A 12,414-nucleotide genomic window follows, 5' to 3' on the forward strand; every position below is an offset into this window, starting at 1 on the left:
TTTCTGCATGACTTGCAGGACTACATTCATACATCCAGGCTCTCACCCACAATGCAGACATGATACGCACACAATGGGGCGGCTGTCATAGTCGCCTCCTCCCAGCCGATGATCAGTGACCACACACACATGATCTGCACAGATTAATCTGCACAAGCTGCGTCCGAATACACAAGTCTTCTCTAATTGGTGGAAGGGATAAGAGTAGTGCGTCCTAGATTACATTGATCCACTAAGCACAGGGCATAGACGATGGTAATGAGTGTAGCCGGCTCACCTGGGCTCTGCATCCTGGAATCCCATCTTGTATAAGGCGACCACCACGGCTCCCCCGAGTCCAATGTTGTGCTGCAGGGCTAGCTTGGCTCCAGGAACTTGCCTTTTCCCAGCCTGACCTCTGAGCTGCCAGCAGAGTTCTGCACACTGAGCCAGGCCTGTGTACACAGAGGAGACAGTCAGAGCTCTGCTTCCGGCTCTTCACCACACTCTGCTGGACACAATGTGGAACTGAAGCCAGTCCTATTAACTCCTTCTACACAAGGATCTCCAGTTCCAGCACTCACTAATGCTGATCAAATGGAAGATCGGATAGATAATATAAGCAACAAGGTACAACACCAGAAAAATCAGAAAGTTCCATGTAAACCATAACTACATACTGTACAGCTGCCCATACACTAGTAGGTTTTCAGACAAATGTTTGTACAGAACAAATATTCATAAGAAAATTCTTATCGTTCCATTCAATGACATGATAAATGTTGTTCAGACAAAAAAAGGTTTGTTTTTAACATTTGACCTAGGAGTGAATGGACCTCTGGAAAAAAAATCCATTAAAAAAACAAATTGAACATCAATATGACCCACTTAGCATTGGAAAATCTTAAAATTCTAAATTTCAAACAGAATTCTACTAGTCTATGTCCAGCTTTAATGTTAACAATGATAAAATGGACAAATTGTAACCATGAGAGTGCCAAAACATAGTAATCATTCCACACACGTGTAATCGCAAAATATATCATGATTATATATCATCAACATATTTATTACAGGTAATTATATAGCACCATCAATTTATGCAGCACTTTACATATATATTGTACAATCCCATCAGTCACATACAACTATCTATTTATCTCTCTATCTGGCAGATCTCCACTTCTGTTTAAATTCTCTCCAGAGAACTTCACACCCAGATCTTCTTGTGTAGAGACACCCTAAGGCCTCTTTCACACGGACCTTCCTATCGGGTCCACCTATCCGTTTTTCATGCGGACCCGATCGGAACCTCTATTCTCCTCTATGGAGTGGTGGGTGTAAATGGACATGTGTCTGTTTATACCCACTTACAATCCAATCAAATCCGCCAAAAAGAGATGGATGGGGATCTGTTCCCCTTCCATCCAGCAGGTTGGATCGGCTGGCAGTCAGGTGTAAAACGGACAGGTGGTCCATTTGCATCTGACCGCCCACAAAGGACAGAAGTCTGTGTTTGTGTCCACTCTGCATGCACAGAGCGGACATGGATAGATCATCTGCCTGCTCAGCAGGCAGATACCCTGCTAAGCAAGTGGACCACAACCACAGTCCGCCCCGTGTGAAAAGGGCCTTTAGACAGCCATAGATGGACCGAAATTTGGCTGGTTTCTGCTGAACCAGCCAAATTTCTATCCATTTATGGGTGAGCTGGTTGTACTGAAGTCGGTCTTTTGATCAACGTCAGTATAACCAGCCTGTCAGGTTATTTCTCTATATTCACTACCAGTGGCTACAGCCACTAACAACAGATTATCCACCAAGTACTAAGTCATGTTTTGCTTGGGAATCAAATACTTATTTTACTCACTGAACAGCAACTCAATTTATGACAATGCACTGTGTAATTGGGCAACTATGTGGCAAAAGAGGTTTAATGTTGATAAATGTAAGGTTCTGCACTTGGGGCCTAAGAATATGCATACATCATACATACTGGGGGGGTACAACTGGGGGAATCAATGGTGGAGAAGGATCTGGGGGTTCTGGTAGTTCACAAGCTTAATAATGGCATGCAATGCCAAGCTGCGGCTTCTAGAGCGAGCAAAATCCTCTCTTGTATTACAAGAGGTATAGACTCCAGAGAGAGAGATATCATTTCCCCCGGTACAAATCATTAGTAAGACCTCATCTGGAATATGCAGTTCAGTTTTGGGCACCAATTCACAAAAAGAACATTGGGGAACTGGAGAAAGTACAGAGAAGGGCAACCAAACTGATACGAGGCATGGAGGAGCTCAGCTATGAGGAAAGATTAGAGGAACTGAATTTATTCTCTCTTGAGAAGAGGAGATTAAGGGGGGATATGATCACCATGTATAATACATAAGGGGGGATATGATCTCCATGTATAATACATAAGGGGGGATATGGTCTCCATGTATAATACATAAGGGGGGATATGGTCTCCATGTATAATACATAAGGGGGGATATGATCACCATGTATAATACATAAGGGGGGATATGGTCTCCATGTATAATACATAAGGGGGGGGTATGATCTCCATGTATAATACATAAGGGGGGGGTATGATCTCCATGTATAATACATAAGGGCATAAGGGGGGGATATGATCTCCATGTATAATACATAAGGGGGGGATATGATCTCCATGTATAATACATAAGGGGGGATATGATCTCCATGTAAAATACATAAGGGGGGATATGATCTCCATGTATAATACATAAGGGGGGATATGATCTCCATGTATAATACATAAGGGGGGATATGATCACCATGTATAATACATAAGGAGGGGATATGATCACCATGTATAATACATAAGGAGGGGATATGATCAACATGTATAATACATCAGTGGTTCATATAGTGAACTCGGTGTAGAGCTATTCACCCTGAGGTCATCACAGAGGACAATGGGGGCACTCTTTACGTCTGGAGGAAAAGAGATTTAATCTCCAAACACGGAAAGGTTTCTTCACAGTGAGAGCTGTGAAAATGTGGAATAGACTCCCTCAAGAGTTGGTTCTGGCCAGCTCAGTGGATTGCTTCAAAAAAGGCCTGGATTCTGTCCTAGATACACAGAATATAACTGGATACTAACATTTATAGGTAAAGTTGATCCAGGGAATATCCGATTGCCTCTCGAGGGATCAGGAAGGATTTTTTTCCCTGCAGGAGCAAACTGGATCATGCTTTGCCGGGTTTTTTTGCCTTCCTCTGGATCAACTGTGGATATAGGATTATAACTTTTTTTTGGTTGAACTGGATGGACTTTTGTCTTTTGTCAGCCAGACTAACATTTGTATCCTGTGTGCTTTCTGGATTTTTGGTTGATATTCTCTTTCTATCATTTAAAATACACCTATGATAAAAATTATAGACCCTTCATTTCTTTGTAGCTTTGTAGCACACACACACACACACACACACACACACACACACACACACACACACACTATACATTTATTGAGCTAAGCTCCGCACTTACACTGAGGATCTGGTTCTCCTGTGGTCTGACAATCCCCCTGAACAGTGCTCTGATCAGCAATGCCCCTTACACAGCAATGTGGTCTCAAAGGGGAAGGATTGTCAGTTTCTCCTCCCCCCTCCCTTAGTCTGCCATTCATATCTATAAAGTCTGGTAGACCTAATGGTGACAAATGTTGCTTTCCTGCATTTGGAACACACATCAAATTCAGATCATCAAAATCCTATTGGTTTCCATGGAGCAGTACACATGACACTTCAGAAGCTGCAGTTGATCTGCTTTGCAGTGTATTTCTCTGGAAACATTATGTCCTATTTAGGTGCGTTCGAACAAAAAATGCAGCACTTAGGCTGGTTTGTCTGCAGTTCAAATATATCCCATTCTGGTTTGAATGTAAAAACATATGACAAAAACTCCCATTTACATGAATAACTAGTTGTTCATCCATTGACACTGCATGTAAATTTGTTGCGTGTAAATGGGGCAAAAGGTAATGTTTTCAGGCTATTTCTGCAGATCAAATGTTATTTTTTTTCTCCAAAAAATAAAAACTGTGTGAGTAGTGAAAATACCTCATTATGGCCACTAGATGGTATTGCGTATCAAAGAAAATGAGTATATTCTCTGCTCCATCTAGTGACCGCAATGTTGTATTTTTTCCATTCATACTGTTTTTCTAATGAAAAATATTCTATCTGAAGATAAAATAGCCTGAGAAATTCCAGAATGAATTTGCATGCAGTTTTCATGGACAAACATATTTATATTTTTTGTGTAATACCAAAGTCTGCCAATTCAACTGGACTATGAGGGCAAAGGCACAAGATTTGGTATAACAAGCCGGTCAGATCTCGGGTATAATCATTACAGGTCATCACTTGGATGTAGGCTCAGATACTTGTCATCACTGGGATGTAGTCTCAGGTACGGTCATCAATGGGATTCTGGCTCAAGTACAGTCATCACTGGGACCCAAATTGGGTTCAGATATGGTCATCATTGGAAAGAAGGCTCAGGAACAGTCATCACTGGGAGGTAGGCTCAGGAAGAGTCATCACTGGGAGGTAGGCTCAGGAAGAGTCATAACTGAGATGTAGGATCAGGAAAGGTCATCACTGGGATGCAGGCTGAGGTACGGTCATCAATGGGATTCTGGCTCAAGTACAGTCATCACTGGGACCCAAATTGGGTTCAGATATGGTCATCATTGGAAAGAAGGCTCAGGAACAGTCATCACTGGGAGGTAGGCTCAGGAAGAGTCATCACTGGGAGGTAGGCTCAGGAACGGTCATAACTGAGATGTAGGATCAGGAAAGGTCGTCACTGGGATGCAGGCTGAGGAATGGTCTTCACTGGGACTTGGGTTCAGGTATGGTCATCATTGGAAAGTAGGTTCAGAAACAGTCATCACTGGGATGTAGGCTCAGAAACAGTCATCACTAGAATGTAGGATCAGGAACGCACATCACTTAGATTTGGGTTCAGGTATGGTCATCACTGAGATGTAGGCTCAGGAACAGTCATCACTGGGATTTGGGTTCTGGTTTAATCATCACTGGGATGTAGGCTCAGGAAAGGTCATCACTGGGATTTGGGTTCAGGTACGGTCATCACTGGGATGTAGGCTCAGGAAAGGTCATCACTGGGATGTAGGCTCAGGAAAGGTCATCAGTGGGATTTGGGGTCAGGTACAGTCATCACTGGGATGTAGGCTCAGGAAAGGTCATCAGTGGGATTTGGGGTCAGGTACAGTCATCACTGGGATGTAGGCTCAAGAATGGGCATCAGTGGGATGTAGGCTTATCCTTGACAGCAGTTTGTCATGTTTTTGAATCCAAGCCTGGTAATTATCATGGTTAGGAAACAAAGTACTCTGTCCTCATGGAACAAGAATGATTTGACCAGTTTACTCTAGTGGATTAAATCTATGTTGGTTTATCTCTGGTATCTGATCTGTGTCAGAGGGAAAACAGAGAGATGAGAGTGAAGTTCAAGGTACGCAGTCTCCCTGCCTCCATCAGTCACACAGATAAAAAGGAGACCAAACTCCATAATATCGTATATATGAGCAGATAAGAGGCGGACCTGTACACAATCTCCTGCACTGTTTACACCTAATCTGCCCTTTCACACAAATGTTAGTGTGCAAAGTGTGCATCGTATTTGTAAGTCAAGGCCTGTTTATGTGCCCTGCATACCTTTCCTTCCAGAATGTCGGTCTAATTAAAAAGACGTAGGCCAGTCAAAATGAGACAACATATAAACCACCTAAAAAAAAGTGTATGCAAAGCCTAAACAATGAACTTCTCTTATTTATTCTCTTTTAGTCTGTTAAATATATCATTAGAAGAAGAATGATTGGCCTTTATTTTGTAGAGATCAGTGAGTGGATAAGCCGTGTGAAAGGGCCCTTAAAAAGGCAAAACCTGTAAAATGTACCCTTCCCAAGGGATACTATAAAATTTAAAGGTAGTGGAAGGCACTAAAAAGGCTTTGTGTAAATAAGCATCCATTTAGTAATACACAAGTCAGGTAAAGTAGATTCTGTGATCTCCACTGTACTACTTTTCAATTGATGGTCTATGAACAGTCTTGAAAGCTACTGTGGTTGGGACTGGTCCCACATGACCCTTATGATAAAAGCCGAAACTAGAGAGCATGCAGGAGCAAAATCAAGTTAAAGATACTTCTTTAAGCCTATTAGCAGTGAACAAAGACACCGTGTGTTCAGTGCGGATGTCTAATGACATAAGAACCTAGTAATGGGAAGATAAAAGCAGGTCGTGTAGATACACGAGGGATTAAACTGTGTATAAATACCCAGTGTATACAAGTCTAAAAACGTAAAAAAAATAATAACTTAACAAAACAAGACATTTGGATCCACTGAAGAGATGTCTGCTTTTCCTACAATAAAAACTATAAAAATTGACAGTTCACTATAAAGAATAGACAAATTACAAACATGTAATACTTACCTGCTCTGTGCAATGGTTTTGCACAGAGCAGCCCTGATCTTCCTCTTCTGAGGTCCCGCTCTGGCGCTCCTGGCTCCTCTTCCCTGCCGAGTGCCCCAATACAAGCCACGTGCTATGGGGGACACTTGTGCAGGCTCAATCTCGAGCCGTGCGGTGTGTGTCCAAAGACACACGCATAGTGTGGCTCAGGCCCACCCCCTGCTCTATTCTGACAGGCTGTGCTTAACAGCCGCAGGAGCCAATGGCTCTTGCTGCTGCCTCCATGGCCAGTGAGGAGAGAGCCGCTGCTCTCGGGCACAGCACTAGATCAATATCAGGCTCAATCAAGTGCATGGGGGTCTCGGATTATGAACACAGGTTTTTTTACCTTAGTGTAGAGAATGCTTTAAAGTGGTTGTAAAACCTTACATATACCCAATGAGGTGACAGGCCTCAGGTGATACACAGAGAGGGAACAAATTTTCCTACACAAGCATCCACAGTCTACTCTTCTCTACATCCATTCAACGTGCTGAATTTATAAAGCTTTTCTGAGATTTCAGAAAAAAGGGGGCGGAGAGCTGAAATTACACACTGCACAGCTCAGTGAGGAAAGCTCTGAGAGCTGATTGGTGGAAAGAGACACCCCCTCCCCCTCCCCCCCCTTCACACAGCTCGCAGGAACAGAGCTGAGGCTGTCAATCTGCTGGAGCGCCCTCCCATGTCACCATTTTTCTGTCGGTGTCAGGAAAACTTGTCAGAAGTGATTCATGCTGATAGAAGAGGAATGAAGCAGCAGATAGAAATTACACTTCGTGCTCTTAATTGAGACAAGTACACACTATAGAGGGATATGCTTTATTCATATTTCATGTCTGAGGTTTACAACCACTTGAAGGTAAAAATCCTTATACAGATACAACCAGTTTAAACCTACCTGACGCAGTTTTATACCACAGTGCTAGAGGTGGGGAAATCACAAGCCCACAATGTGCTGCACTTAGGTTGTCTTTGGTCCTCTCTCAAAGAGGAAGGACCCCCTCCCTGACCCCCTTGGACTCAAGCCTCCTAATGGGTGTAAAGCACACTCAGGTCAACCTAGCCAAAAGGCCTGGCGAACCCCTCTCCTTGTGATCAGTCAACACCGACCACTGAGTCTGGGTAGTAGGCTCTCCTGAAGAGAGATCGCCCTCAAGGCAATGAGGAAGGAATCTAATGCCCTCACATCCTGCCCCTAGACGTCAGTGTAGGCCCAAAGACTGACACCCTTCAGTAACCGCTTCCCGTTCACCCTATAGCAAAAGTACTGCTACAGGGTGGCACGGGTGTGCAAAATCACGTATATACACGTTATTTTGCATTTCCGGGTAGAAGGGGTGCACGAGGTGCGCGCCTTCCCTACCCGCGCTGCCATTCACCAGGTCTTGGCCGGTGATTGCTGAGCATCTCCGATGGGGGGGGGGAGAACTGTTTGCAAACAAAACAGTTATCTCCCCTGTCAGCTACTGCACAGCCATGCAAAGCAGTGTGATTACAGTGAAGCACTTTGATTGCAACCCTTTGATTGCCCCTCATGTGAACCCCTTCCCGCCCAGTGCCATTAGTACAGTGTCAGTGCTTTTTATTAGCACTGATCACTGTATTGGTGTCACTGGGGATGTCAGTGACACCAAGTCAGTTCCCCCCAGTGTGAGAATGCCCGCTGCAGTCCCTCTATAAGTCGCTGATCGCCTCCATTACTAATAAAATAACAAAAAAAAATCCCAGTATATAAACTGCCATTTGTAAACTCTATAACATTCATGTAGACCAATTAATTTACACGTATTGGGGTTATTTTTAGCAAAGACATGTAGCAGAATACATTTTGGCCTAAATTTATGACAAAATTTGATTTTTCAAGTTTTTTTTACTGGACATGCTTAATAGCAAAAAGTCAAAAATATTGTTTTTTTCTCAAAATTGTTGCTTTTTTTTGTAGCGCAAAAAATAAAAAATGCACAGGCAATCAAAAACCACTGAAAGAAAGCTCTATTGGTGGGGACAAAAAAAGGACATATATTTCATTTGGGTGCAGCGTTGCATGACCACGCAATTGTCAGTTAAAGTAACGCAGCGTTGTAACTCAAAAAAATGGCCTGGTCAGGAAGGGGGGTAAATCCTCAGGAGGGCAAGGGGTTAAAGTTAAAAAAACAAAACAAAACAAAACAAACCACACAACACAACACAACACAACACACACACACGGCATTTTTGCAGCCACTTTTAGGGGTGTCAGGTGTATTTTTTTACTGCTTCCAAGTGGTCCTCCATGTCATCCTATGTGTCCATGTTATCCTATGTGGCCCTCCATGTGATCCTATGTGTCCATGTCATCCTATGTGTCCATATCATCCTACGTGGCCCTCCATGTCATCCTACGTGGCTCTCCATGTCATCCTACGTGGCCCTCCATGTCATCCTACGTGGCCCCTCATGGTCATCCTATGTGTCCATGCACACCTAGACTTTTACAAGCTTTTAGTACCAGTAGTATTTACCAGAAAAAACCCCCAGGGCCAGTACATCCAGGAGCAGCAGCGTCTTGGCAGAAAAAATGCTTGATGCATGTAAACGTGTCTAAACATGTGTTACCACTCAAGCGCTAAATGCCTCTAGCGCAAATTCATTTAAATGGCCAGAATAAATTATTCTGACCAATTAAATGAATTAACGCCGGAGAGCTTGACACTTGTAAACACGCCTGAACGCTTGTAAAAGCATTAGACACTTTGATAAGCGCCTGGCTCTTTTTCTGCCAAAACGCTGCTGCCAAGAGGAGGAGCGTTTTTAAAACGTCCTGTATGCATGGGGCCTAACAGAGGGACCTTGGTGGGAATTCACTGCTCATGTATACCACTCCCCAACATCAAGACCCATGCCTGTATATCAGTCCAAATGCTGTGATAGATAAAGTGCCCTGAGATCTATATGCATAGCATTGAGGCACATCAACTGCAGCAACACCATGGTCATAGAAACCACACACAGCTTAAAATGAGTCAGGGATAGGCCTCCTGCACATTCCCAGAATCAGAATCTGCCATTTCCAAAACTACCAGATTGCTGTATGTGTGCTGACCTGGATAACAGAGAAGCCCTGAGCAGAAAGGCTGCATGTTCCTTCTATACATTTCATTTCAATGCTCATCAATGACTGCAGTGTACCATTAAAACAATAAAAGTAAAAGTAGCTTTCGGTTATTTTTATTTTCAGTTTAAATGGAGATTTTAAATCCAGTTACATGACACCCTGGAATCCTCTTAACCTTCCTCCTACACAACTGGTATACGGTTGTCTATGATACAAAGACCTGTTCAGTACTGTCCTCTTCAGCACCCTTCTTGATGATGCACCCCCATGGGACATGTCCTTGTCAGCCTCGGCTTTCAGGAAACAACTTGAATTTGACAGATGAATTCTACATTGGGAACTGCTGAGCAAAATCACTGCAGCTCTATGCTTATGACACGGACTCCCATAAATAATATACCATGCCAGCATCACACAGAATACTATACAATCAGCTTCCTTGAACAAATGAGCACAACACATTCTGCCTTCTTTAATTTCTTTTACAGCTTTCTGCATTTGGTCCCACAACATCACATGACATTTCAAAGCTGCATAGAAAATTACTGCACAATGATGTTCTTTTCCCAGGTAATTGTAGGTCTGAACAGGGGGCAGATAGATAGTTACTTCCAGCAGTGGACACTGACTTTGGGTCCTGCTCGAAGGTCTAATTATTGAACTATCTCCACTCAGCCCAACATATGTAATATTTGTACTAGATCCAAGAGTAAATGAGTCCCAAGCCCTCCCTGTTGCTAGACATTGGTTAAAAAAAAAAGAAAAAAAAATCAAGTTGGAGTCAAGTCTCTTAAAAAATTTAATTGAAATATATTCATCTACACATATGTGCAGCGCTAAACATAGTATTAAGATAGTCTGTCCCACACAGAGTATTCAATAAAAACAAAGGTGACAGTCTGTGCAGATAAATGGTGCGGAATAAAAATCCAGTTTCAGGCGCACACACTTCTTCAGAGGCGGATACCAATTGGTGCGCACGAAACGCGTTAGTTGCCAGGACGTCACACCGCCGGAGCCAAGTGGAGGCCCGGCGGCCATCCTGCTTTCTGGATGGTTAGTCCATAATATACCTGACGCTGCATCATAGTATCATTGCTTTTACTCGGATTGTGCTTTTTACTCGGAATTTGCAAATTCATTTATTTAATAAATTACAGTTTAAACTACTACACTATGGGCACTCTTTATGGTCTCCCTTGAGGAGCTATTTATTTACAAAGCCCACCTGATCCAGCCATCTACTGAATCCAGAGAAGGGAGTTCCTGTAAGCAGGCACCTGCACCCATCCATCCCTTAAAAGGGACCTCTGGCCAGCTGGATCCTTTTACTTTTCTGTGTGCCCCTGACAATACCACCTTGAGGGAGGATTATCATTGCCCCAGACCAGATCCATATCCATAAAGGAGACCTCTACTGGTTCATATAATACGTATTTATATTACACATCTGGTGAGTGCATAATTTTACCACACTATCTGGAGCACCGCCACTGGATTTTTATTCCGCACCATTTATCTGCACAGACTGTCACCTTTATTTTTATTGAATATCTAATGTGGGACAGACTATCTTAATACTATTTTTAGTGCTGCACTTATGTGTATGTTTCTGACAAGGTTTTATACTGGTTGCCTTGAGTGTTTCAGCTGCTGATTAGAGAGTGCTCACTCCTCTATTGTATTTTTATTAAATATATTCATCAATAGCCACAAAAGATATAAATCCACTTTGTGTACATCAAATGTCTTTACAAGTCCAGATATCGTCTTGTAAAAGTCATGATGACATCATCACTGGGTTGCACATAGCCGATACAGGGAGCAGAGCTGTGGGAGGAGCCCAGCAGCTCCACCCACTACAGGCTACCTTCAGATAAACTACAGGAGGGGGTGGAGACAAGACCAGTCACCTTGCACATACAGACACAGCAGTAGTGACCAGTCTTTATTACAGGAAGCTTCTTCACAGAACATGTGTGATTACTACACAGATCTGGAAGAAATGCACAAATGACACCAAGATTCAAGTAAGAATACAAGTCTTACATTTTGACAATTTTCACTTATCCCAGAGTTCAGTTTTCAGGGAAAAAGTGTGTTTTTCCAATGGAAACCCGATAAAACCTTTCAGCTGTACGAATCAATTTTTTTTGTAGTGATGGTCACCTAGGAAAGATGCTTTGTAAATCTCTTCTTGACAAACCAGAATTTGCCACAAAAAATTGTCCATTTAGTTTCCAATGTGTATGGGTAGCCTTTCATATTATACCTGACACATTCACAGACACTGAGCTTTTCCATCTGGTTAGAACACTTCATATCTGACCTGTTGCTCCCAGAGGATGTCCCTTGGAGATCAATCCCCCACTTGGATTGACGACCCACCGACCTCCATACGTGTTGTTCCCTCTGTCAATCAGTTCTCCAGCTTTACCTAAGATAAAAAGAGAAAAAAATTACAAGATGTTTAACTGCTTTCCCACCCAGATATACTGCTACAGGGCAGCAGGGATGCACAAAATCACACACACACACACACACACACATATATATATTTCCAGGTAGGGAACGCACGCGAGCCGTGCTCACACCCTACCCACGCCGCCATTCACGGACGTGGCTGTCAATCACCAGGTCCCAGCCACTGATTGCAGAGCATCTCCGACGGGGAGGAGGACTGTGTTGTTTACTAACAGTTCTCCTCCCTGTCAGGTCGGGCACACTGCTTTGGATGGCTGTGCACAGCAAAGTTATTCAAAGCAGTGTGCTTATAGTAAAAACACTCTCTGCACACAGTTAACCCTTTGATCGCCCCTCATGTTAAC

The 12,414-nt window shown here is 43.0% G+C and overlaps 1 protein-coding gene across 1 annotated transcript in view; it reads right to left on the bottom strand.

Annotated features, from left to right (window-relative positions):
• Positions 1 to 12,414, bottom strand: part of SCP2 (sterol carrier protein 2) — a 68,156-nt gene that overhangs the window by 16,032 nt on the left and 39,710 nt on the right. The window contains exons 11-12 of the mRNA XM_089666617.1: positions 11,916 to 12,023; positions 278 to 434 (exon numbers count right to left, since the gene is read on the bottom strand). Coding sequence (XP_089522743.1) covers positions 278 to 434; positions 11,916 to 12,023 — 265 coding nt within the window. The remainder of the gene's footprint in view (positions 1 to 277; positions 435 to 11,915; positions 12,024 to 12,414) is intronic.

The sequence above is a fragment of the Staurois parvus genome, unplaced genomic scaffold (genome assembly GCF_062004578.1).
Source record: "Staurois parvus isolate SC_StPar_1 unplaced genomic scaffold, SC_StPar_1.0 ptg002753l, whole genome shotgun sequence".
Classification (NCBI taxonomy): Eukaryota; Metazoa; Chordata; class Amphibia; order Anura; family Ranidae; genus Staurois; species Staurois parvus.